This window comes from Anopheles arabiensis, chromosome 3 (genome assembly GCF_016920715.1).
Source record: "Anopheles arabiensis isolate DONGOLA chromosome 3, AaraD3, whole genome shotgun sequence".
NCBI lineage: Eukaryota > Metazoa > Arthropoda > Insecta > Diptera > Culicidae > Anopheles > Anopheles arabiensis.
In genome coordinates, this window is record NC_053518.1 from 70,179,531 (window position 1) to 70,207,122 (window position 27,592).

The window sequence follows — 27,592 nt, forward strand, 5'->3', positions numbered from 1 at the left end:
CCCTACCAAATATCATAAACCATTACCAGCTAATTACGACAACAATTTAAAAAAATCTTCCCATTACAATCCAAGCCCGCTTCTACGAGAGCTGAAAAGCACAACAAACGACATATCCGATGTCGATCGTATCCGTCTCCGGTGTGACCCCATCGCACTGCCTCTATCGTGGGAGCCGGTGGCGATCGCACTTGCAGGCGCGATAGAATGTGATCCGCGCGCTGAAGAGTACCATGTCCACGCCCTAGTGCAGGGGGTATCCCTTTGTGCACGCAACAGGAAAGACACGCTAATGTGAAGCACACTTGACGTGTGACGCTGGCAGACGCGGGGACACCGGGGAAACGATTGTTTATGTTATGTACGGTTGCATCGTGTCGCGTAGCCGCCGTACAGCGGCTGAAGAGCAGCGACGCAGCGAGTGTGAAGTGTGCGAACACAGATTGACACTCTGCACGACACGCAAAATATTGCTGATTTAAGGGCGAAACGAGCTACCACGGAGCCAGTGATACTGAGACGTTTAGCGGAATCATATCTGGCCAGAGCGTCCCGTGGAACGAAGGGGATAGCGATGTTGACGAGGGTACGAGAGTAAGTTTGCATAACTTTGCAATGCTTTCAAAACAACACAATTTCGATGAAACAATAGATGAGTACATCTTAATTGGAAAGAGCGAGTTTGTGGTGTGGTGAATGTGAGAGAATGGGAGAAATGCAGACGTGGCAAAAAGCGATAAAGGTCATTACTTTTTCGCTCCGGTTGGCGAAGATCACTTCAGATGACTCTGCTGCTGAAAGTTTTTGTTGCATATTCTGGCACACAAAGAACTGGATTTAGATAGAAATATATGAATTTAATTTTTGAGTTAAGATGAGTTAATTTAAATGTATTTTTTAGAGATATTCGTAAAAATGTAAATATTGTTTTTGTTACTATTTTCGGCAGATTGATCCTATTTTCGGCGACCTATGCTCCTGTTCTCGGCAACGTGAATACAGGTAGGAAAATGTTTTAATCAATGGCAATAGGTAGACAAAAATGTTTACAACAGTTTTATACTCCCGCTTTCATAAGATTGTTGTTGAAAAGTACTTAAATTATTATTTTTCTCTCAAGTTATTGGATTATATATAGTGAAATTGGTAATATTTGATACAAGAAATGTGGTTTTATGTGTCGACATACGCATTGTAGTGTTCTGATCAAGTTATAAATGAATATGCAGCAACATCAAAAGTGTGTTATTGTTTCAAGTTTCGGCGGGAGCCCACAGCATTGATCTGTCAAAAATCCACATTTACCGTGTGCCTATTTTCAGCAGCATTTAAAGCGTGATTTTCGTTATTTTAAAATTCCAAGCGGGCTAGAATAAATTGTGCAACCATAGAATCTTTCATAAAATCCACACTTTCATTGGTTTACTGTTCTGATTCTCTTAATAACGAAACCTGCCGAACTATTGGCTGACAGCAACTCTGCCAAAAAATGTTGAACTCTGCACATTTTGTTTGAAATTTTAAAAAATGTGCAAGGAAATGATGTGATGCATGTGATACATGTATAACAAATGAGCATATCTCTATTAAAAACAATATGTGTTGAGACAATTTTCTACGCGTTTTTGCGTAATTAGACGTTTTTAGTTATCCTGCCGAAAACAGGTATACTGCCGAATACTGGTACAATTATCCTATTCATTATTATTGAACGGACGAATAAAACTGAGATTTAAATCAACTTACCGAAGGACTGCTGAGTAGTGTACTAATAGACGCACCGGCTTCAACAAGTCCGACTTGTATCGTATCCCATTCAGATCATTCCTAGCATATGGATGGATAGCAAAGCACGCAACATTTTTCCAGTTATCGTAGCTAAACAGTTTTATCTTCTTGCTTCGGTTATGTTTTCCGTTAAAGCTAAATTTTTGATGCATACTGTTTGGCGAATTCAGAGCTCCTTGCTCAAGAAGCTAACTTCCTCTTTCAAGTTACATAAATTGTAACATCTTTCTCATTTACCTCTCTTTTATGATTTATTATTTGCGGATGAACAGTGTTCCATTACACACTGGAGAGCAAGTGGCGCTACGCTGTAACGCCTTTTTCTCCGATTCCTTTGCTCTTCTTTCTTGGAGAATTTTCATTTCCCATGAAATATGTGCTTTCTCTTCCCCGAAAAAAAACAATGTGTTAAAATATGTTAAATATATCCTACTTATTAACTTAGTTCACCTTTCCAGCATGCAAGGTAAAACGATGCCCATTTTTTTCGGTAGTTTCCATACTGTCCTGCTTACTGTACTCCTTCACCCACCCTTTCGAACCCTTGCTTGCTAGGTCATTTTTTATCTACCCCGTGTGTAACGTGAAACGCCAAAAACGTGGCTATTGGCTGGAAAATAAAGCAAGGGGGAAAAGTAACCGGTCCCTCCGACACCGCCACTGCACTCCGGTGATGATTTATTGCGCCATCCAATTAATCATTAAGTCGGTTACGGTGGTCGGATACAAGCGCGACAAGGGTTTTAGCATAGCAACTTGCGACCAATTAGTGAAAAAATCACACCATGTAAAGGACCTTTTTTTCTTTTTCTTTTTCCTTCAAAAAAAGGTGCTACACACGTCACTATTTCACATTGTTTATATTTTCCCGGAAAAAAGCACAACTTTACATCTTAATCTCACAAGGATAAGACGTTCGGGAACAAACACTGCGGTTTTGTGCTCGACTATCTCCCACGACCACGAAACGATTGTGTGCTGGTGGTGACAAAAAGTGGCCACACGCTGTTTTTATATCACAAACATTACCCGCCGCGAGACATTGGCAACGCAGAGAGCGGTGCGCAGCAGGACCCGGTTGCGCATTTGTTGCGTTTTTTTTTTGTCCGATTCGATACGCTACATGGTGCTTGCGAGCCTCATATGAAAAGGTAGTTCCCATCGAGGATATCCAGGCCTTATACTCGGGTTCAGTGTTTGTGTGTGTAAATATGCTTTTCGGCACAATTAACCATAATCCTGCAGGGAGTCCTCACAGGAGGCAACATACGCTTGTTGTGTGTGTGTGTGTGCGTGTGAGTTGTAATCCGCAAATTATGCGATCAGCTTCTGTGTACTGCGTACATTATTGCTCAAGTGTGGATGTGGGTCAGAGCCTACCTTTCTGTTCCTTTTCCTTTGCGCAAACAATAAACTTGTCAAACTATTGAATCATGCTCTCGGTCCTTCGCATAGGGCAAGAAGTGTGGCAGGTTCGGTGAGGAATGGTTCAATAAATATGTCCCATGCCCTGTAATTCATGTCAAACGTGTTTGATTTGCATTCACCCTGATTTGGTGGAAAACTTCCCATATCAACACAGTTCAACATCAATCCAAAACGGCATCCCGATCATCGACATCGTGCAACAGTCCAGCTGGGCCTTGGTAAATCAATATTTTCTCTACAAATTCATTGTTGTCCTTTCGTTGTGGGTTCAATAAATGATTTTGTATGTTTTTTGTTGGTTTGCTTTGCAACACCTACACCACAAATGGGAAGCATTTTCGGAGTGCTTCCATACCATTCACTGAAGCAAAGCAGGGACAAGAAGGATCGATTCTTCACACCTCAAGTCTCACGGCTCAACGGTCGGGAAAGGTGCGCTAAAACCGGAGCAGAAGCAGGTCAAGAGCCTAGCCCAAGATTAGCTAACAGCGACCGGATTAACATTCTTCTCCCTTTTTCTTCCTTCCTTTCAAATGGGATGGCTCATCCCAAGTGGTAAGTGTTTTTCCCTGTGATCTCTGTGAGTGTTGTTGGTTTGTTTTCATACGCGCCTTCGCGCCTAATTTTGCCACTGACCCATAAAGAGGCCCTCCAGAGTTCGATCGTTCCTGTGTTCCAGCGGAAATGTCTTGGAATAGATAAGCAAACAACACGAGTGGCTCACTTTCGGTGTGCCGATGCTCCTATCCTGCCCTGTCCGTGAGATGTGCAAACATTCGTGCTGCTCCTTAAGCGACAAACCTTGCCGTATCTTGATGCTGATTCGAATGCTAATTCCCTCCTGGAAGGTGTGTTTCGATTGACGCCTTACCATCGTGCAGGACCGTCCAGGAATTGCTTGCTTGATCATCGATAAACACACAGTTTTGCTTCATCTTGATCGAGAGAGAGCGAGCAAGCGGCTTACCGATAGCAATCAAAGCATACACAAATCAACACCTCGCAGGCAGAAGGATGCCAAAAGGCCACAGGGCTATCCAGAAATCCCTTTCAGATTGAAGCTAAACAAAACGCTCCCCCAAAACGCAGTTTGTAATCTGATTTTCCTGATTTTCCGGCAACTTCGCATCCCCGAGTGTGTGGGTTTTCCCCCTTCATCGCTCTATCGTTCGACGCCAGTTTCGCTGCCGCCGTTTCGCCCTTAACGAACGAATAAAGCCTATGGTATTATATTTCCGCCGTTACGCTAAGCTAAGACACCTACGGCTTTTAAAAAAAAACAGGGATCTGAAATATTAAAATCATTTTGGGGTGGGTGAGAATGTGATGAACGTATTCCTCACCCCAAAGAAAAAGCCACTTGAGTTTATCTATTAAACTAAGCAAATAATTACCTCTCCTGGGGGTTTTGTGAAAGTGAACCCTCGTAAAAAAACGAGACGCCACCAAACAAACCAATCACTCGTGTCCCTTGGTGTGATCGCCTGCTGTGCAGCCGATAATACAATGTTAGCAGTAATTGGCCATCCAATTAATTCAATTAACTAGCCAACGCCAATCCTTTGGTCACGGCGCCGACGTCTGCAGCCCATGTGCCAGCGTTTAATCCACCACGTGTGGTGGTGTTGCTAGGTGGCAAATCTCAGATGGTGGTTGCCAAGACAACATTTGGAAGGGTTCATCAGAAGTTCAAAGTTCAGGATGTACTGACGTTAGCAAATCCAAATTCCATCCGATGTCAGGTGGGTGTGTGTGTGTTCGGATGTAAAGTAACACCGTTGGGTCCTTTCTACTGAGATTTACTTAAAGAATTAAAGGTTTACCTTGAGCGTACTTCATCCTAATATTTTTTGGAAGAACTGAAATGAGAAGATATCGTGAGGAACATCACTCAAGTCCCTGGTTGATTATAATTTACCGATGGCTTTAGGACGCTGTTTGGCTTGAGAGTAACAAATCTTAGTTTGAGAGGTTCATTGTGATGTCTACGATATTTTTCAAAGTCCTTGGCTAACTTGAACTTCCAGCCAGATTTCTTTGCATCAGAACAATCAATACATGACACTTTCTTCTATAAACGCAGCACTTTTACCATGTTCTTGCTTTCTACTAACTCCTTCCAAGCAAATGCCTCCCAATTTTGTAGAAACTGATGCGTTGCTCCCTTAGCAACGCTCCCAACAATCCAACATTTCCCCGGACTGCTTTGATGTTTCTCCCAGGTGCGGCGGCGCCATTCATGACGTTCCAGCGATGCGCTGTTGAGTGAGAACAGACGCCCAGTGTCGTCGTCTCACACCTTCAACGTCGTCGCCGGTAGAAAGCAACCGCGCGTCGGCCTCAATGACGGACGACCTGTTCCTGTAATCCGAGTGTCGAAGTAGCACCAACAGCAAAAAAGAAAAGGGGGAAAAGGAATTCCGGAACCAATCGACGAGACGGTACGAGACGGAGGTGCACAAATCGTAGATTTGTTTAATTAAAATCGGATTCCCCGGACACCCCACGGGACGCATTCGGTCTGCACAAATTAAGTCTCTCGAGAATTTTAAGGACTCTCGATACGTTTGTTTGTCGCAGTTCAAGTGAGGCGCGCGTGAATGTTCTCCTATCGTCGCTCTTTTTATGTTTCACACTGTTATCTAAACGTTAGAGAGACAACTGCAGCTTGTTCTGTACTGTAGCTTACTGTGCGGACAAACACCGTTCGTAGACATGTTGTCGTTGTGAGCGCGTCGTCGTGTGAAATGAGGTGTTAAATTACGGCAAAATCCTCTTCTGCAATCCTGTGTGTGAGTGCGTCTGTTGGCAGAGAATGGACGATGGAAGGAATAAAGGGGAAGAGGATACAGGAAAGGTGTTGCGGGGAAGCGAATCAAATGACACCAAACCCTCGGGGCAATGTGAACGATTTTGTCATTCGGTCTGGAGTCTACTGTTCGCTTCGACCCTCTCATTGCGTTCGTCCAGGTGAGCTGCAGCTATGGTCGCCGGATGTTGTCATCTTTGTTTAAAAATTGCTAGAATACCTACGAAGCATCAAGCGCACTGTGTATTGTTATTGCAAACCGATAGCAAATGTGTTCCAGTAAGTGTGTTCTATCTCAACAAAAACATAATTTAATAAACTTAATTTACTCCACTCAAGATGCTCGCCGAACCACCCGCGAGTGCACAAAACGTTCAGCCAAAAGCAGTAACCCACTGCTCAACCATCCAATGCCCATACAGATCCAGAGCGAGTTAAGATCGGAAAACTCCAGCACGGTCCCATTAATGCCATACTCCTTCCGCAGTTTCTTAATCTTCGCCCAACGCTCGAACGACTCGTCCATCCGCATCCGCAGCCCATTCTCCTCGCACCGTAGCATATAGTCCTGGGCCACCCCCATAAAAGCCGTTTCCTTCGCAAAGCTATACTGAAACCTCACATCGGCCAGCGGCTCATCCAGCAGGTAAAAGTTCCGCCGGCCCGTAACCGGATCGAACGGTTCCGTACCGTACGATTGGAACGCGACGCGACTCCGCAGCTCCACGAACGCATCGTCCTGGTTGGGCCGTGCCAGCTCTTCCGCCGTACGCTTCACGAATCGCGTCTTCAGCAGTGCCCGCTGTCCCGTCTCAACCTGCACCAGCGAAAGGGTACTTTCGTACGGTTCCACTATCCGTATGTTGGAGGCTATAAATTCGTTCAAATCTCGCGGTCCCTCGATGAAGCGCAGCGTTAGGAGAAGAGATGTGACCTGCGCCAGGTACGCCTCGATTAGCAGGAACGTTAGCACATCCGCGGCAAGCTGTACCCATTGTGGGCAGGGACAGTGAGGGGCTTGAAGGGAACGCAACCATTTGCGCAATGTACCGCTTCTATCAAGCAGACCGAAAAGGTCCTGCAAATAGCCAGCAAATACGCGAACGCCCAACAATACCCCGATCATGAGCCAAACTGTTCCGTTAAACGGTTGCACCATCGCATCGATAAGGTTCAGCTTCACCGGCTTCGGTACGACCAGATTGAAGTAGTCGCGCGAGGTAAGATGCAGCTTGGGAGCGTGGTCGAGCACAACCATGTCCCGGGTCGCGACAAAATTCACCGATTTGTTGAGCATCGCAAGCGAATACGCACCACTGGAGTAGTTCGGACCGGCTCGATTGACGTACTTAAACTCCAGGCGCAATCGCAGCTGTGTCGAGATTAAGCTCCACAGATAGTAATCCGTACCGGCCCATTGTCGGCTCGGCGTGATGTAGCTGAAGGGGAAGAATTGAAACAATGCGCCGGACACGCGCATCCCATCGAGCGATTGGCCGTTCAAGCGGAACAGACGTCGCAAGTTTGGGAATTTTGTCGTTCTCGCAGTGAGCTGCTGTGTGAAACTGATGCGAATTAAACGTCTAGGCTCATGCGGGGAGTTAACTTGATCGTAGGGTAAAACCACCGCATAGCCTATACCGAGGTTGAGCAGTGCGTCCCGTAGGTACTGCAGGCTAAGACGCTCCGGGAAGGTTTTATCAACCAACAGCACAAATTTATTGCTTCCAGGATTGCGGACACGCTGTAACTCCTTTATCAAGTAGATCAAGCACCTGTTGTTATGCTAAAACGATAAGCACATCAATAGGCGTGAGCACACAAATGCATTGTAATTTATGGTCAAAGAGCTCACCATGGGTTCGTTACGTGCATCGATAACGACCAACGATTGGGCGGCAATGTTAAACTGCTGATTCTGGCCTTTGATCCGCTTCGATTCGCCCTCCAAGCCGGTGATAAGAATCCTTGGATAACTTCCCCCAAAGAGTCCAGCGTTGACGGTTTTAGAGTAAATGAAGTACACGACGTTCGTTTCCGATGATGCAAACCCATCTTCAATGAGTCGTTGTAGAAAGGGCTTCCTGTACTGCGGAGCTGCTAGTAGTGGTGTGATAAGCAGTAGAGCACTGATCCACACGATTCGAGACATCTGGCGACAATGGTTCAAGCTTACTAAGTGGTAGAAATATTCGAATCTAGTCGTACTTTTATACAGAACTTACTGTTTAAGCAAATGTCCAAAAGGCACTTAAACGATTCTGAAAGCTTTGAGCAGGTCCATTAAATTAATGTGTATAATTAGGAATTATAATTAACGGGCTGAGAGAGACCATCCAGGTCAACACATTACGAGAGCTTTTTTCTATTAGAAATCACTATCAGAAGAAGCAAAGCATTTGATATTCAGCAAAAATACGGATTCTTTACTTCAATTGTTAAAAACAAATGAGTAAAATTGTTTAAAAATGTTTAAAAAACCATTCAATTAAAAAAGCCCTTCGAAACCCACGCGGAAAAGCAACGTTTGAAACATTTCGCGTGAAATATTTCAAACCTTCAAACCGTCCGTTTTTAAAACGTCCCTTGCGTCAAGCGGTTTTCCGTGGCGGCGAGCAGACACAAATCTCCTTTTTCTGGCAGATCCTTTTCGCCCCACAATTACCGCCCCTATCACCCGTCCACCATTCCCACCCCCTGGTAACAGCACTCTCTCGGTCGAACCTGCTCCACTGCGCATGTGTTCCTTTATCTGCACGTTTGTTTTGCCCACAGCGAGTCCATCATTCCCATCTTTTCTGCACAGGACGACGGGCTGCGAACACACGACGACCGTGACACATTTCCTACGGTGTGGAGGAAGGGTCTACGTACTCGGCTGCTCCGTCATTCTCGGGCGAGTGAGACTGCTTGACAGCGTTATGCAAACGGAGAACACCTGTCGCCTGCGGACCGATGGAAAAGCTGTAGTTTGCGAGTAGTTTTGCCACCCAAGCGGAGAGAGTTCAGTGTTGCCGTGCGTTCGTGCGTGAAAAGTAAAAAGTGCTAAAGAATTTGAGTACCAGTGACTGGAGATTGGTGCACAACGCACAAGTCAGGAGAATGATGTTTTCGCGCAAGGAGTTGCTCTACCTTAGGGCGTTAGTTTTCGGTAAGCACGGCTCCTAGTGGCCCAGTTTACCAAAAGATTATATTGCGGTTAAAAGAGTGCAAAAAAAACGGATCATAATGGGGCATTTTCGTTCATCTTCTAGCCACACTGCTGCACCTCTGCAACACTCTGCAGCTGGAAGGACTCTCGACCAAGAAGCCACGCATTACAAAGTACACGATGAAGCCCACGTCCAGCTCGGTACGTATGCGGTGGTCCCCGTCGTTGGTGTGAGGAAATTGACGCACTATTTTCCACCCGTGAAAAATAGTAGGAGAGCTGGATATTTTATGAATGAACTTTTTCAGTGCAAGCGAAGCGAACTTGTAGCTTGAATATCGATTTTCTTGCACTACCTCTCCCCCCCCCTCCTAGCAAGACGTTGTCATTGCCTGCCCACGCGGCAGGAGGTGGAATTAATCCCTCACCACGTACACGTGTGTGTGTATCTGTCTGTGTGTGTCTCCTTTTTCGCTTTTCTCGCACGGAAAAGTTTTTCGCTCGCGACGACAGGCCACACATTTTCCATCATGTGACGGCACCAACACCGTTTGACATTTCTAACCATAATTTCTGTCCATTTTTTTTTGTTTGGCTCCCCGTGACACGCCGTAGGCTACAGCGGTGCCATCCTCCCTGTCGCTGTACCGCCTGGACGGATCGAGTGGAGCAACGTGCATACTGATTCAAACCGATGCCCTGCTAAGCATTCAGTACCGCGATAAGTACAATGAGGATAAGGTAAGTACGCCGAAGCCGCCCACCCAGCTCACCCCTTTGTGGGTGAGCTTTTCGAGAAGGGAGACCGTTTGTTTTTTTCCTCCGTCCTGCAACAGTGAGCCTTTAACGATCCGTGACTGTGTGTAGCTATCAAACGTGCAGGGCATTAGTGTTGAGTGTTTCCACCTGTTGAAGTGAGAATATCCTCCATTTATTTTCCCGTTTTAAGGAATTAAAAAAAAACCTAAAAAAATTAACATTTGACTGTTAAAGTTTACACAATAAAATGCTAACTTACTCTACTTACCCTTCAACTAACACAGGAAGCGGACTCCTTCCTGCCGGACCAGATGGACATTTCCGGCGAGTGCTGGGAGGACGAGTCGCGCATCACCATGTCCTGGAAGGGTTTCACCATTAACATCTACTTCTCGAAGACGCCGGGCGGCGAGCGCTGGTACGTGAACAGCGTCGACCTGGCGTACTCGTCCTCCAACAAGCTGTTCGAGCACATCGACCGTCCCGGGCTGGACGTGAAGCTGTCGACACCGCCCGGCACGCTGCTGTTCCCGACGCCGGTCGGCAAGTCGTACACGTGCGACAACGAGGTCATCATCACGATGTTCGCCCAGGACGAGAACGACAAGTCGGGCCATCTGGCCAAGCTGTATCTGCGCGAGCTGCGGATGCAAAGCTTCATGTACAAGGCGGGCAATGCCTGGGGTCCCACGTTCCAGTGCAGCGCAACCGGTACGTACCGCGACGAGACGGCCCCGATTGCCGTCGGTTCGACGCTGGCCGTGGCCACGGTCTGCACCGTTGTCGGATACGGATTGTGGAGGTGAGAGAAGCTTTTTGGTGAGCTTTTGCGTTTAGAGTTTGCTAATGTTTGATTTGTTTCGGCGACTCTTTGCAGATACTTCAAAGTCAAGAAGTTCCAGTACGGAACTATGGCTTAAGATGATTCTGCTGTACATAAAAGGCAGAAAGAGAGAGGAGGGGTGAGATTGTCCTATCGCGGCCAAAACTGTAGAACAGCGACAGAATTATCGTAGAAGTTTGCATATGCAAGCGAAACAGTGAAAGTGAAAGTTTAATTTGTTGCGAGCAACATCACGCTTTATTCTTTACCTTTCCCAACTCTTCATCTTGCAGAGCGATTCCACGTAAGTACTTCGATTGAAATGCAAAATGATTCCATTACAAAGAGCAAACAAAAATATGAAAATCCTATAACACGTGCTGTAGCAAACAGCAAACAGCAAACATTTAAACAATTCTCAACAACAACAAAAGAACTATACAATGCAAGCGATGTATTTACCGTGTTTTAGGGCACAGAAACTGAAAGGCGCACGGGAATGTTATAACTAAATATAAACAATATATACATATACACATGTAGGTATGTGAGCATACAAATCGTAAAGGATACCAAACGAAACAATGATGCGAGGATAAAGAGAGAAAGCAGGTGAATTGAAACAAACAGCTGAAGAGCGTTACAGATACAAGAGAAAGAAAGTTGAATGATAGGAATATATATATACATACATATATACAGTCGTAAGGAGAGTCGCATAAGGAAAAAAGCAAATACGGCTAAGCGCGGAACAGCGTTAAAGAATGTCTTCCATTTTCATTTTAATGATATAATCGTGTGATTAAGTAACTTTATGAACGTTCATGAACATAAGCAAAAACCTTAAAGTCAAACCAGGTGAACAGAACAGAATGGAATAAACACAACTATGTAGTGTGTATGTAGCTCTATATAAGCTTGACGATGTTGTGGATGAGGGAGCAAGCGAAAAGGGAAGTGCCAGTTTAGTGAGTGGCAATGCAAACGGCAATTTAAAGAACACACAGCGGAATCGGTCTATGCCAACCTTCCTTTTCTCTATGTGCACAAGACTCAAAACGTTCGATTATAGGAAAGGAAATGCATATTTTCTCTCTCCAAACAATGCACACATTCGACCATTTGGCGGCAAACAACATATACGGACACAGTAAGCGTACCGACAGCGTAACATTACATTGATCAATTCGCACCAACACATCTTCTTTGTACATAGCACACGCGCTACCAGCAATGCACCATGTTCCGGTTCCGGAAGCACATGTTCCACGCGTGTGTGTGTGTATGTGTGTTTGGAATATTTTTAACCAAAAACTCGAATTTCTTCTCCTTCTTCAACATCGTTCTCGTCGTCGTCTCGTTCATTCCGGAAAATAATAAACAATTAATAAACGCACTCTTACGAAACGTAACGTTTGTCGCGACACATCGCGAAATGATGTGGGCCCATAAAGGCCCCGTCGCAACAATTTCGAAAAAAAAAAACAAACATATCTTGGTGTCTTTTGGTGCAGTTTTAAACTTATCGTTGAAATAATGTGTAAAAGCATACGCTCACGCTACACCGTTAAATGTCGTACAGGTTTTCCACCCTCCAACAATCAGCAGCAATAGGGCTCGATGAAAAGCTGTTAAGGGGTGGTGGTCTTGTGCATTGGCTAAACAATACAAAAAAGCGATTTACTGATAACCAAACGATTAGTAACTAAAAAAAGTTCGTTTCGCGATTTCAGTTACTAGCGAATAAGTAGAATATCTAAGACTCCACACGCAGCAATCTGTCTCTAACAAAATGATATAAATTATACTGTCTATATGTCGTTCGCCATCGTTAACGCACACACACACCATGCAATTATGGTGTATCAGTATTGTTGCTTCATATTTACTACCATTCGTTACGTTAACACCTACGTTAAGCAGTCATAGAAGCCAACAAACAAGTTTAGTCATAAAATTCGTGGAATATAGTTAAAGTTTCTTTCCCACAGTCAAGTTCTTCTAATTTGTCTACAAAGTGTTGTGTACACTGACCCAAATACAACTGATACAAAAGATTCTAATTTTAGCAGAAATGCATTCAATCGTAAACATACAAAGTTATGTTAATGTTAACAAGCCATTACCCGTAATGAAACATTAATAAACAATAAACAATTAGTTCGAAACATTAAAACCACTTGCCTGTGTCGTCTTCTCATTATTCACAGTGAAGAAAGCGCGCGCCCGGGCGGGGTTCATTTTCATTTAACTTGAAATAATATTTCAAATACTGAATATACATATATTTGTCACTGTTTCAAATCGGCATCGAAAAAGGTGGCTTTTTATGTCGCATTCGTTCTTACTATAAATCACCAAAAGTACAATAACAGAATTAAAAAGCTACCGTAAAAAAATAATGATCGAATACGTATGTATACTTCTTAAGTTGCGTTCGTACAAAATGAGGCTAATTTTTGCCATTTCTCTTGCTATCTTGTTAAAAATATGATATTATGACGCGATTTGGCTGGCCGGGTTATGTTATGTGATAGTTGCGCGCTTACACGGGTACTCTACGAATGTATTGTATATACGGCGATTGAGATTGAAGCCAGTTGTTTGTCTATTGTTTGTTTTTATGTCACTGATAACACTTCTGCTTTTTTAAAAAAGGTCGCAACCGATTCAACTTAACGCACAGCTGCTCTTCTAATGGTATGTGGCATAAATTTTAAATATTGTTTATATGTACCTTTTTGAATTAATGTGATTGCACGTATATTTGATTATTTTGAGTAGCTGTTTCTCCTTTAGCTTTCTGGTTCGCTTCATTTCGCATCCAGCACACAAATAGCGCTCCATGCGAAGAAAGTCCATCGTTATGATTCGTCCATGTTTCGTTCTTGTTTGACTATTGGTTACACCGTCCTAATACTTAAATCACTTCAGATTGTGTGATACACTTGCAAGGAAGAAACAGAAGAACAGAAACGTCTATACCATACCATCCCGTCCTCTTAGCCCCTAACGACTACCCAACTAGAGCTCGATTTAATCTCATACATACCATTTCCCATGGTGCACCACCTCCTAAACAACACATCACATTCGTTTGCTTCGTCGTCGCTCGTTCGTACATTAAAAATTTACTCCCCTACACTACTAAGCACCGTGTCCACACACATACATACTGGTTATGCTAAAACCAAAACTAACACAAAAATCGTTTCGTTCATTCACTCCGTACCCTTCATCATTCGTTCTTTTCGTGCAGCTTCGTGCGCCATCATTTCCATGGTGTGGTGCTCCAATCGCTACCTTTCTACTATGTTCATCTAAATATGACTACGTGGTTTTGTTTTACTACATTTCAGTTCGTTTGAGTGGCAGCATCGGAACTATTTGGATGTGTTTCCACCGTACCATCTCCGCAGTAGTAGTACAGCGCAATGTACCATTTTGCATTCTTTCGCATTCGTTTCGGGCCGTTTTCTAATGCGCTCAAAAGATTGGAGCGATAAACGTGTTCTAAATTAAACCGTAGAATAGACAAACAAAAAATCTAACATTACTTTACTCCGTCATTCTCACGCAATGGTAACACACGGTGGCGAATTTGTCATTTGCCTACCCAAACGTACACAACGAAGAGCTGTTGATGCCACTCAATAAAAACGATTATCCTACACCTCCTCTCCCCCCTCCTGCAGAACATTCGGGTGAATAATTAAGGCATTAACAAAGTACAAACGAAACAAATTAAATAACTACGAGAGTATTTTTGTAACGTGCAATGTTAAATTCTAACTAAAACCATTTAAAACTCTTGCCATATCGTTCCGTTTTCTCGTATTTTTTTTTCACAAGAGATTCACCGTGACTTTACTATCTTTGCCTTACTGCACTAGCTCTTGTATGGGTAAAACTATGTTTGATGGATGTTCTTTATCACTTATAGCACTTTTTTTAAACACACATACGAGCTAAATGACGATGAAAATGTACATAACAAGCTACAGCAAATGGTGCACGCATACAACATGGAGAGCTTAGCGCACAAGCGCGTATGCATCTAACAATTAACTAGCAAAATATATCACTAAAACCTTTAGATATAAAGAGAGAGAGAGAGAGATGTAATGAAATCAACCATCAACAAAGAGTTGACAAAAACATGGTTAAAACGCGCTGGCGACGTTTATTACTAACATGAGCAGCATGCAAACGCTTGGACGCGTGAAAGAGGAAACAATCTTTCACTGGTTTTGATTCAGCTTTAATTTTTTTTCATATAAGCAACTCAACATATATCCCTAGTTCCGGCTGTATCTATTGCACCAACTTATTCTGTAAGCACCTACTGTAGTAACCAAACAGTGATTATTTATTATCGATCGATATTATGCTTTCAAAATCTACTTTAGCTTTTTACTCGCACTGTACGAAAATACTTCGTAAAATGCCTTTACTATGCCTATTTTTATGTGAGTGTGTGTGTTTCTTTTATGCATCGGTGGAAAGCTTTTTGATTTATATTTAGCTTGTTTTAAAAATCTATCACATCCGGACGGGAATATGATATAAAAGTGGACATACAAATTTAATGCGTTTAAAAACTAATTGAAATCTTGCACCAAACTAATTGTTTGACAATTAAAACGTACAGCAATGAAATCCTGATCTGATACTAACGCTGTATAAGCGAAGCTTATTTGCATGTAGGTGTGTGTTTGCAAGCATTTTCCAATTTTATGGACATTTGGACTACAAGCAGTATACACCAACTATTGTGTGGGTATTTGTTTGCATGCTACCGTGGACTATTGTTTTGGACAGTTTCAGAATGTTGTCTCTTTGTTGCTTTGCTTCTATTACATACCATGAATCGTGCCGGGATGCCTTCCCCCAGGCTAAACTATTTACCAGTACAACTGAATTCTAATACACGTGTAGAATGAGCGTATAGAGGGTGATAGCGTAGCAAGCGGAATATGATGCGATGATTTGCAAATTACACCTCCAAACCGTGTAAACTCGTTAGTCTCGTAAGTTATCCAGTCAGTTCCCCATTTGATCAAGGGCGCATCTCCCATCAGCATGGTAACGCAGTTCTCTCTCGTGCCTCGGTCCTCAGTTGATATAATCGTCACCGTCCAGATCCTCGCTCGATTCCGTCGATGTCAACGTCCAGCGATTGTCGCTACCACTCTCCGGCTGTTCCCCGAGCGTCTGGTTGTATGCGCCGCGCAAGTTCACGTTACTGCTATTGCCCACATTACCTTGATACAAACGGCCTCCTGTAGCTATGTTTCCGACGCCACTGTGGTAGGACTGCGATCTCAACACGGAGCTAAAACACAGGCAAAGGAATTGGATAAATAATGGAGCTTAAATTTGTTTGTTATTACAACTACACAACTGCACAAGGTTCATTCTAGTTCTTTTCCCGAAAAAAAGTGATTTAAATACAATTTCACACAAAGCCAAATTACCGAATGTTGCCCAAAACCTGTTTTGCCCAAAAACCAAAACAAATACCATTGGAAAAGTTACCATTGTTCGTTTATCAATCAGCTGATGGTTGAAAGATGCTTGAGTGGAGGAATGTTTGTCTTATGATATGATTTTTGAGATAAAATCACATCATTTCGTGAGGTTACAACTTATCACAATCGTTTATAGACTCATGGTCAAGGAAAACGTGACCAGACGCGCGGTGAAAAAGATTGATCGTGTCTGTGACTATATTTTACAACATTTACGACCCCCCCGTAATAATTTATTACACTACGGCAGATACGATTGTGCGTTGACCGAGCGAGATAAGAGTTGATCGATACAGCAGTTCAATCGAATGTAAGCAAACGTCCGGTTCCATCGATGTGGGACTTAATTTAAGCATTACCCCAACAATACATTACAAAACGAACAGTGAAAAAAAATCACAATATCAATGAAAAGCACACACCCAATTACCGAAAAAATCCTAATTTGCTTGCATTGCAGTGCGAGTGAAGGAAGAGTTGTTGGAAGTGAAACGATAAAGTCAGGATCTATTCCTATCCCACAAGGTTAACTGTTTGGGAACTAAAATTACTCAAACATTACATAGAGCTTTACATAGAATAGAGGAAACATCACGACTTATCAGTTTCGTGGACGATATAGCTACAAAGGTTTTTGAAAGGAGGAAAGATAAGACGTAAAGAAAAAGAGAGCAGAAGAACAGAGACAGTAGTGTGTTTTTGTGTTTGGTGTGAGGAAAGCAAAAGCGTAGCAAACCTTTCACTCGATTTACTTTGCCGTTCCGAATGCGGTTGAGATTGCTGCTGCTGCTGCTGTTGAGCGGCAAGCTGCCGTCTGGATTCCTCCTGCTGTTTCTTCTTGCCCTCCAGTGCGGCTTTCATCGGATCGTAGCTCGCGCGTCTTCGCCACATCTCCAGCTCCTGCTCTTTCGCCACCTTGACGGCTGCAATGGAATGGAAAGCAAAAATGTTAGCAAACAGGCACGTACACCGTCGTACGAGCAAAGAGGCTTCTTCTTTCCATCGCTTTTCGCCGCTCGCGTTCACTTACGATCCTTCTTCGCGGCACCGCCCGTACCGCCCGTGCCACCGGCGCTCGACTTGCTGGCCGCACTGCTGGCCGACTTGACGCTGCGGGCGCTCATGCGCGTCGGATCGGTTCGGCTCATCGCCGACGAGACGGACGCACTGCTCGGGCTCTTCCGCACGCCCTCCTGGTTCCGCAGCAGATAGCTCTTCGATTCGTCCTTCTTCAGGAAGTTGGCCGCATTGGAGGATTTGTATTTCGAGATATCGAGATACTTCGGCTGCACCTTGCCGCCGGCACCGACCGCCGACGAGGTGGTCGAGTTGATCGACTGGGTGGAGTGCTGCTGTCCTTTGCCGCCGAGTAGCATCTCCCGCCCCGTCGCAGATTTGCGCATGTTCAGATCCTGCTTCATTCGATTCAAGCTCGAATCGCGCGGCATCGAGGCTCGATCCCTGCCGAGCCCACCGACACCACGCATCTGTACCGCACGTCGCGGCAGTTCGGGCGTGTTGGGGCAGGCCGCAGCACCACCGACAGCTTGCTTCGCACCACCACCCGTTGCTCCTCCGCCACCGCCACCGCCACCCGCCAGCTTCTTGTTCTGTTCCATCCGCATCAGGAACGTTTTGTTGTAGCGCGTGTTGGTGAGCGGTTCCTTCTCCAACCTGCCCCCATTCACGTCGAGATCTTCGTCGTCCAGATCGTCCACCGGATCCTCCTCGTCCGACAGTGAGTTGGACGAGTATCCATCCTGCTGCCGGCCTGCCCCCCGCATCTGCAAACCATCGTCATCGCCATCGTTGATGTACAGCATCAGCTCGTCCGGATAGTTCGGGTCCATCACGAGCTGGTGCCGGTGGTGCGGTGGCTGCACCGTATGGTGATGGTACTGCTGCGGCTGAACCCCGCTATCTGACACACCGGCAGCCATCTTCTTGAAGCTGGTGCTGCTGGCCGACTTCTGTATCCTCGAGCCACCGCTGGAGACCGTGCGCCCATTGACACCGGTAAGTCCGCCCGCTTTCGCCGACATCGTCGGGGTCGCCGGTTTCAGCGGCTTCACCGAGAATGAACTTGAGCGCTTTATGGGTGATGTAAGATGCTGCTGCTGCTGCTGTGATTGGGGTTGTATTTTCTGTACACGATTCACGGCGACCGACTTCTGGTTGGCCCCGATCGCTTGTTTGGCACCGGTGGAAGTTTGCAAATGCTGCGACTGAACACTGCCGGGCGTTTTCCGCGGACCAAGTGACATCGCCCTCGGCCGGGGCATTACACTGTCCGCTATTAGTGCCGCCTGCCTTCGCTTCAGCTCCATCTCCTCCTCATCTTCCTCCTCCACCTCCTCCTCATCATCAATGTCCTCCTCGAACTCTTCCTCATCGTAGTCCCTGCAGTCGTCCGGATCTTCCAAATCGTCCACCACGCCACCGTCGGCATTGAGCAGCTCACCACCACCATTCCCTCCGTAGTACCCCGTAACAGCCGAATGATCAAACTGTTGGAAGCATTTCACCGGCTTTGGCGGCAGCGAAGACATCACACCTTCGTACGAGTTGTGCCGCGTATGATGGCGCTTGGTGAAATCTAGCTTCGGGCTGGTGGTCGTGGTGTTGGTGTTCAGGCTGCGGGTCATATGCCCCGTTCCGGCCCCACCACCATTGGGCAGGTAGCCGGCCGTCGGAGAGGACAGTGGATCCGCCCCACCATCCAGCGAGTGGTTGCGCTTGTGCCCGTGCCCACCGCCAACGTTCTGGTGCAGCTGATGATGATGCAAGTTGCTGCGCTGGTGAGCGTGATGATGGGAAGGTGAGTACAGCGGTGAACCCATGTCCGCGTAGTTGTTACTGTGCAGCCCCGGGGAATGGATGGGCGAGTGGAGCGAGTTCATCGGTGACACCTTCGGGGACATCTTGCGCGAGGCCGGGCTGAGCGGGCTGGACGAGTGATGGGAGGAGCTGTTGCGCAGCGAATTGCGCCGCTGCAGGTTTTGCAATGTCGAAATTGCGGCGGCCGTTTTCTGCAGATACATCTCCGTTTCGTTACCGGAAAGATCCTACAAAAGAGGGAAGGGGAAAGAAAGACACAGAAAGGGAGAGTGTAAATTAAACAGCATCCAATTTGGTTGTTTTAGTTCATCCATCCAACAGTTGTGAAAGAGGGACGTCATTTAAGCCTCATCCAATACATTCAATCATGCTCCTGTTCTACCCAAGGTTAACGCTGGCGGGGAACTAACCTAACGTATACAACCAGCTGTGACTGCATTCTATCACACATTTGCCAGCCAGTGGTTCGGAGGAGAACGGTGCGCTATAAATAACTCCACACTACTGAAACTACCGCAGCGAACTAAACCCCGTCAACCGGTGGCCTAGACATACTGACGATGGTACAGTACAGCGCACCATCCTCTCACCACGCTGGCACCGAACTCATCAACATTAGGCGTCAACATTAAGTCCCTGGTAAGAATAAACACACAAAAATACACACTCGTACGACCACCGTTGCTTCACCACGGAAGCATTCTTCGCCACCTTTGGGTGGGATAAATCTTCTCATTTACCATTCACCGCAGGCTGACTCTACAGGCTGCTGCTGCGACTCATCCACCTCCAGCTGGCATCTCTTCTTACATGAACTTGTGCTAACGAAATGGTATGCAAGCGGCATGGGCATCATCGTACCGTTCCTTCACACCACAAACCAAGCATTGCGGACATCTCCTCTGCTGACTGCTGCTGCCAAATAAATGCCAAAAGCATCTCCCCTTGCGCCCTACGACTACGGGTTTTTGATTCTCATCATTCTGTTCGCTTTGGGTCGACCTGCTGAATATTGCAGGTGCCGACAGCAACTCGTTCCGTTTCGGAAATTCAATCTCACTACAATAATGTGCAGGGGAAGAGTTACGAGTCCGGCTGTCGAACTCCAGGCGAACAAATTAGTGCAATCCACGTAGTTGTTATTATGTTTGGCAGCCTGAACTTGCTCGTTTTTTCTCAAAGGTTTTTTCTTGAAATATTAACATCAAGAGAACCGCACAACCAAGGATAAGCAATTAAAATCATTAACCTTCAAGATGTCAGCTGTCCACCATTTGGCTGAACGATCGAATGTCCTCCTGCTATTATCTACTGCTGGTTTCGAATAAATTTACCCTTTTTATATTTAGAATGTTTGAAGGTTTTCAAACCGATTCAAATGTCAAATGGCCTGGGGTCTGCTGCATAAAACAAAATCAAACTACACGAAACCCCAAACACGACCATGATGACCGTGAAGAACTAAAGTTCTACCGTTGTTTGCAATTAAGTGGATGCATCAATTATAGATTTATGACATAAATATTCACATCCCATGGTTTTGACATTGAACTCCGTCGTGTGTACGATATTCTTCATAAATTTCGTCTTAAAGCATTAAAAAACCCTCCCCATACATGGAATATATCCTCCAGAGGAAAGGTTAGAGTATCATTTCCTTGCAGCATCCCCCTAAACTCAGCAGAATAATAATTTATTCCATCGGAAATCAACGCCACCACAAACAAAACCCCACTTATGACACATCTTGGTTCTCCCACGACGACCCGTAGTTCCATTTATGGCGTTTTCGATGAGGGCTGTGCGATTTATTGAATTTACATGAACTCTCCATTATCACCTTCTACTACCACGTCTACCACGTCTGGGGCATGGCAGGGCATCCCGTCGTAAACAGCCTTCAAAATCTGTCATCATTAATGAGAGACCATCCCTTATCCCGGCGCTGCAGCAAGTACTACACACTCATGTGAAGAGACAACTTTAAGGTCGCGTTCGGTGCTGTGTAAACGCTCGTGTATGGGCTGTCCTTGACATTTCGAATCCCGTGAAACCTCCTCATGCCACTAATCATTGAATTTCTGTCCCTTCGAGCGCGATAGCGCACACACACACACAGAGCAGTCCCCAGAGACACTTTGATCATTGGTTTTGTGGCCTTCGATGGATGGACAGTCCTTTATTGCAAGAGACGAGGTGCTTCATCTTTAAATCTTTAATCTTTAATTTCACAAGCTTCATCACGAAGAGTTATGTACATTTATTCCGTAAAAAGGTACGTTTTTGCATACACCATAAATCCAAATGATACAGCGAAGTAGTTGTATCGTTTACACCACCCTCGCATATTTATTTACATTGTGCTAATGTGGCAGTGGCACGCAGAACAACATTGGAATGCAACACCACTGCCAAACCCTCCAAATTAAGGTGAGAACCAGCCGGCCGCCAAATAAGGCAAAAAGGCTACCAGGAAGAAGCCGGAATTCACATTCATACAGCCAAAAAGCGAAGCTCAGCATTCATTAGCGTCTCATTTATTAGTGGAATAGTTTTACGAGAAAACCTGGAGCCCACCATCATCACCTCATGGCATAACACGCACTAACAGCACTTCGGCATGCTAAAATGCCCTTTTAGCGCGAGCAATCTTTCGGTTGAAGGTCTTTTGTTCCCCTCGCTGCTGGTATGCTGCTTCCGTGCCATGAGCGATGCGCTTCCGCGCTAGATGCAAAAGCACCTGTTGAGTAATGAATTTGTACGGTATAAACGTATGACCTTCTGTCACTTGAATTTGTTGCTTGGGAATTGTATTGAGGGGACGAATGAAGGAAACAAGGAATAAAGAAGGAGTCTAGCGCAAGCGTTCAATCAGTACAGACGTTCCTCTCTCTACCAGTTGAGAAATTCACTAACTAAAACATTATGGTCCTTCGTAGAACCGGATAGAATTGGCTATCGAGATAACGACAATTCGTTGCACACGGGTGCATTAGTGGCAGTGTATTGTGCGTTTGCTGTTTCGATACTCGTAGAGAGATTGAGGAAGTGTGCATAGCGGCAGTGTATTGTTCGCGCGAGTGTCACAGTGTGAGTTGGACACTAGGACATTCAGAGTGCGTGTAAAATAGCTGTGCGCGTTCGGACAGGCTCATACTTGAGCATACGCATGCGTTAGATCGTGCACTTCACAAGTGGCTTAATTGTGAAGTCCAGATACGCAACATTTGGTGCATCGAGCGTTAAAAGTGTTGAACGTTTTCGGTGAGAAGTGTTGTGTAGCTTCAGTGCGGGAGTGCAAGTGTCCCCACAAACCGAGTACCTGACTTCCAATTCGTGGAACGTCGTTGGTGGTATCGTTTGTTCCAGTGTAGGTGCGCAAGTTACCTACACACGCACATCGAGCGTTTTCAATCTGTGGAAACGTGGTCGGTGCGATACATTATTGTGTGTCGTCGAACCGCTGCCGTTCGAATTCACAAGAAATTACCAGTGCAGGTTTGCAAGTTCCTGTACAAAGCATATCGAACGTTTTCAATACGTGGAAACGTGGTCGGTGCCAGTTATTGTTTCTGACGGTCAAGCCTCAGTCTTTTGGACGCTTGTTGAACAATACATTGTTCAAGTGTTAGTGAACATTGAATTCAAAGTTGTATGTTTCAAGTGTAGGTGAGCAAGTTCCCTATACACGTACATCGAACGTTTTCAATCTGTGGAAACGCGGTCGGTACGGTATCTTTTTGCTTGTGATCGATCATCAGTCGTTCGAATACGCAAGAAGTGTTTTCAGTGCAAGGAGGCAAGTTCTCTGCTTAAGGCATATCGAACGTTTTAATTCGTGGAAAACGTGGTCGGTGCTAACAAACGTATTGTGAACAATACGGTTCGCGCGCGTTATTCAAACGGAGTGAGCGTTTGCGCGAGTGAACAATTCTCTCTTTTCGGGTTAAGATAAAGGTTCGCGCGCGTTATTCAAACGGAGTGAGCGTGTGCGCGAGTGAACAATTCTCTCTTCTCGGGTAAAGCAAAGTTCCGCGTGTGTTAATCCGAGTGTGTGCGTGTGTGAGTGTATGCGAAGAATACGATCCGCGCGTGTTAATCCGGGTGTGTGCGTGAGTGTGCGAACAATAAAACCGCGTGGTTTAAACTAATTCTACGGGTAGTGTACGGGACAAATTGAACTATTTTACGAACATTCAGTGTTGTGAAAAGTGTTTTTGTTACAAGTGAAAATGCCTGGTTCACCAGTTCCAACGACGTCGGCGGCGTTGGAGGAACAAGACGCATCGCATCGTGTATCACATGTGCAAGCTGCATCAGACAGCGATCATGTCCAAGCCAATCCAATACTGAGGGCAGCCGTGGCAAGAGAAGCTTCGGAGAGTGAGTTCGAAGGTTTTGAATCAGTAAATTCAAGTCCTACTTTTCCAACAGCAGCAATGCTGGCGGAGAAAAGAAAGCGAATGCGTCAGCATTTCGACCAAAGGCTGGACCGCATTGATCAAGCACTACAGCATGCAACAAGAGCGGATGCCGCTTTTCTGAAAGGATGTGCGTCACGCTTGTCGATGCTATCCACGGAATATGAAACGTGGCACACCAACAATTTGGTTTCTTCTTCCAATGCACAGTTCGAACAAGAAGAAGAAGAGTACGCCTCTTTCGAGAACCGCCATTTTGAGCTTTCATTGGCAATTGAAAGAAACTTGTCATCAAGTGTAGTTTCCACACCAACACGCGATACCATGCCACACACAAAACTTCCCGAAATGCGCTTGCCAACTTTTGATGGAAAGATGGAAGATTGGTTACCGTTTCGAGATGCCTTTCTCAGTCTTATTGATCGCAATAAGAATTTAGCCGACGTAGACAAGCTACGATACTTAAAAGGCTCTCTTCAAAAGGATGCTCTTAACGTAGTAGGAGACATCGAAATCACCGACGCAAATTATTCTGTTGCCTGGGAAGTATTGAAATCGCGATTCGAAAACAAAAAGCTAGTGGTGAAACGATATCTTGATGGATTATTTGCGATACCACACATGAAAAAGGAATCATACGAATCACTGATTTCTTTAATTGACAGTTTTGAGCGTGGTGTTAAAATGACGACTAGAATGGGAGTGGCCACGGAAGGATGGAGCGTGCTCTTAGCTCACATGGTCTGCTCTAAATTAGACCTGGCCACACTTAAACAATGGGAAATACATCATAGCTCAACCAATGTTCCCACGTATGACGAGATCATGAAATTCCTTCGCAGCCAAGCAACTGTTTTGCAAGCCATGGCTCCAGACAGGAATCGAACAAGTGAAGCAACAACAGCTGGAGGCAGAATGAAAACCCGCAACGAAGTGTACAGCGTGGTTAAGCCGGCCACAAAGGTTTGTTCATTCTGCAAAAGGGCTTCTCATGCTGCGTACCTGTGCGAAGTGTTTCGAAATGCATCTGTGGAAAAGCGACACGAGCTAGTGAGGAACGGACAGTTGTGTTTTAACTGTTTGTCGGCGGGTCATCAGCGAAAGGATTGTTCGTCCGGATCTTGCCGTGTATGTCAGCGAAATCATCATACGATGCTTCACAAACCGAATTCTCCAATTGATCAGTCGTCATTAGCATCAGCGTCATCACTGCCGTCTACATCAAATGCAGAAGCAGCTACACCGGCTTCTATTGTTCAACATTGTGCGCGCAACAATTTCGAAAAAATAATCCTGTTACCAACAGCAATGGTACAAGTAGTGAATGTTGACGGAACACGTATCTGGGCTAGAGCTTTACTGGATGGAGGTTCACAGATCAACATTGTTACGGAACGATTGGTACAGCTGTTGAGAGTCCAGAAGAGGAACGAGCATCATCTGCTTGGTGGAATAGGGAAGGCACAGCATTCGTCTCATCATTCTGTGAGCCTTGCTATCCACTCTCACTGCTCTACCTTCAAGGCAAGCTGGAAGTTCCATGTGCTGCGAGAAGTGACGTGGGACCAGCCAGCACATGCAGTCAATCCGGAAGGATTGAACCTACCGAAGGGAGTGACGTTGGCGGATCCTCATTTCTATGAGCCAGGGCCAATTGATCTACTTATTGGGCGAGAAGGTTACAACGATCTACTTTTGGGTAACATTCTTCGGTTGAATAGCCCAAAACTACTACTGCAAAACACGGAGCTGGGTTGGATTGTCTCAGGTCAGGTAAGCCAAGGTCTAACACACTCTTCCTTAGTGCTCAACGTCATGACGCTGAATGACCAACTAAGCCGGTTTTGGGAACTGGAAGGCTGCTACTCCCCTGCGATGTTATCCGTCGAGGAAGCTGAGTGTGAGGCAGCATTTGTACAAACAACTTCACGAGACCACGAAGGCCGTTTCGTGGTAGCCTTACCAACGCGTACTGAAAGGCTTAATCAACTAGGTGACTCTTATGAAGCTGCATCACGGCGGCTACAATCGCTCTGTAGGCGATTAAATATCGACTCGAAATTGAAGCAGGAATATTCTAAATTCCTACAGGAGTATCTCGATCTAGGACACATGGAAGAAATTCCATCTGACCGCCATGACATTGGAAAGACATATTACATGCCGCATCATTGTGTAGTACGACCCGACAGCCTCACGACTAAGCTAAGAGTCGTATTTGATGCATCCAGTTCTACTGATACAGGGGTATCCCTCAACGATGCACTGATGGTGGGACCTTCAGTGCAAGATGATCTTTTGTCGTTGTTACTCCGATTTAGAGTACCCAGATTTGCGATTTTGGCTGACATTGAAAAAATGTATCGCCAAATTTGGGTGAAGGAATCCGATCGTCCACTTCAACGCATCCTGTGGAAAGAATCTGCTGATGATAGAATTCGCATCTATCAGCTGAAAACCGTTACGTACGGCACAGCCTGCGCACCTTACTTGGCCACCCGTTGTCTGCAAGCGTTGGCTAAGGAAGGAGAAACAAGATATCCCAGGGCATCCAAGGTCCTCGAGCAAGATTTTTACATGGATGACATGATCACCGGTGTGGAATCTGTTGAAGATGGCCGGATTATTTGCAGCGAAATAAATCAGCTTCTACAATCGGCAGGATTTCACCTGCGCAAATGGGCTTCAAACTCGTCTGAGTTACTGGAGCAAATACCAGCTGAACTACAAATCGAGGGAGATGTTTTGAACATCGATCGCAGCACATCCATCAAGGCTTTGGGTTTAAGATGGATGCCATCATCGGACCAGCTAGGGTTTAGTGTGCCTGGTTGGAAGGAATCAGAAATCATCACCAAACGCATTGCGTTATCAGACGCAGCTAAGTTGTTCGATCCTCTTGGACTGTTAGGACCAGTCATTGTAGTAGCAAAGTGTTTCATGCAGGAGCTCTGGAAGAACGAAAATACCTGGGATGAACCTTTGGAGTCTGAACGGCAACAATTCTGGTTGCGCTTCAGAGAACAACTCGCTGATCTGACTAGCTTGACAATTCCACGACGAGCAATTGGTGGAACAGTGCGAATTGAAGCTCACGGATTTAGTGATGCTTCCCTACGGGCTTATGGCGCCTGTATCTACATACGAGCAGAATCGTCCGATGGCCAAGTCTCAGTACGGTTGTTATGTGCTAAGTCAAAGGTGGCACCGATACCTGATACCAAACGGAAGAAAAACGTGTCCCTTCCACGGCTCGAGTTGTCGGGAGCGTTGTTACTATCACACTTATGGCAGAAGGTGAAGCAAGGGGTGAAATTGGAGCTTAAAATCAACTTCTGGGTTGATTCGACGATAGTTCTTCATTGGCTTTCAAGCAGTCCTTCCCGTTGGAAACAGTTCGTTGCGAACCGAGTTGCGGAAATCCAGCACCAAACCTACAAGATGCCTTGGAGTTATGTGGCCAGCGAGCACAATCCAGCTGACATTATTTCCAGGGGAATGATGCCTTTGCAGCTCATGGATTCCCAACTTTGGTGGCAAGGGCCCTCATGGTTGCATCTTCCAAGTCAAGCTTGGCCTACGAACAAACCCAATACTGAAATTTCCTCGGAAGATTTGGAAGAGCGATCGATTGTAGCCACATCTCAACAGGTACCGCCAAATTTTCTATTCGATCTTTCTTCATCTTACGAAAAATTGGTGCGACTTACGGCATATCTGCTGCGATTCATGTACAATTGTCAACCGACACACCGCGGAAATCTACGAAAGGGGTTTCTAAAAATAGATGAATTAGTGTCAGCGTCTCTAACGCTCGTTCGTCTGGCCCAACAAGAAACCTTTGCTGAGGAGCTTCGGGATGTTCGTCAAACTGGAGCGGTCAAGCCGAACTCAAAACTGAAAACGCTAACACCTATTCTGAAAGAGGGTATCCTACGTGTGGGTGGTCGTTTGCGAAACGCGCCTGTTTCGTATGAACGCAAACATCCGATAATTTTAGCGTTTTCTCACCCATTGACCCTTCTGATTGCGCGTTCTTATCAT

General features: G+C 45.5%; 3 protein-coding genes and 1 long non-coding RNA gene across 7 annotated transcripts in view; 2 read left to right on the plus strand and 2 right to left on the minus strand.

The window, feature by feature from the left end:
• The first annotated feature begins 444 nt into the window (after positions 1-444).
• LOC120903033 lies at positions 445-12,937 on the plus strand. The gene is made up of 7 exons (XM_040312216.1): positions 445-594; positions 950-1,002; positions 8,801-9,176; positions 9,280-9,377; positions 9,792-9,917; positions 10,220-10,737; positions 10,813-12,937. Exons 3-7 carry the CDS (start codon positions 9,128-9,130, stop codon positions 10,853-10,855), a joined length of 834 nt encoding a protein of 277 aa, XP_040168150.1. The 5' UTR covers positions 445-594; positions 950-1,002; positions 8,801-9,127; the 3' UTR covers positions 10,856-12,937.
• Positions 6,263-8,081, minus strand: LOC120903031. The gene is made up of 2 exons (XM_040312214.1): positions 7,881-8,081; positions 6,263-7,811 (listed from the first exon to the last, which is right to left on the minus strand). The coding sequence occupies exons 1-2, from the start codon at positions 7,881-7,883 to the stop codon at positions 6,360-6,362; spliced, it is 1,455 nt and encodes a 484-aa protein (XP_040168148.1). The 5' UTR covers positions 7,884-8,081; the 3' UTR covers positions 6,263-6,359.
• A 61-nt stretch (positions 12,938-12,998) lies between the features above and the next one.
• Positions 12,999-27,592, minus strand: part of LOC120903030 — a 31,956-nt gene continuing 17,362 nt past the window's right edge. Inside the window, exons 2-6 of one of the 4 annotated variants that reach the window (XR_005739526.1) lie at positions 17,320-19,354; positions 17,026-17,212; positions 16,023-16,093; positions 13,811-14,271; positions 12,999-13,705 (exon numbers count right to left, since the gene is read on the minus strand). Coding sequence is in view for 3 of the 4 variants with exons in the window: in XM_040312210.1 (XP_040168144.1) it covers positions 14,114-14,271; positions 16,023-16,093; positions 17,026-17,212; positions 17,320-19,354 (2,451 nt within the window). In the remaining variant the exon portion in view is untranslated. The other 3 variants (XM_040312210.1, XM_040312212.1, XM_040312213.1) reach the window with 3 other exon arrangements.
• LOC120903034 lies at positions 19,351-20,513 on the plus strand. The gene is made up of 2 exons (XR_005739527.1): positions 19,351-19,766; positions 19,880-20,513. It is a non-coding gene; the product is annotated as an uncharacterized LOC120903034 (long non-coding RNA).

Excerpts from the sequence above, each read along its gene's own strand:
- LOC120903033 (XM_040312216.1), top strand. The coding sequence starts at position 9,128 with ATGATGTTTTCGCGCAAGGAGTTGCTCTACCTTAGGGCGTTAGTTTTC. Across the intron at positions 9,177-9,279 it reads CCTTAGGGCGTTAGTTTTCG|CCACACTGCTGCACCTCTGC; the intron begins GTAAGCACGGCT and ends TTCATCTTCTAG. Across the intron at positions 9,378-9,791 it reads TGAAGCCCACGTCCAGCTCG|GCTACAGCGGTGCCATCCTC; the intron begins GTACGTATGCGG and ends GACACGCCGTAG.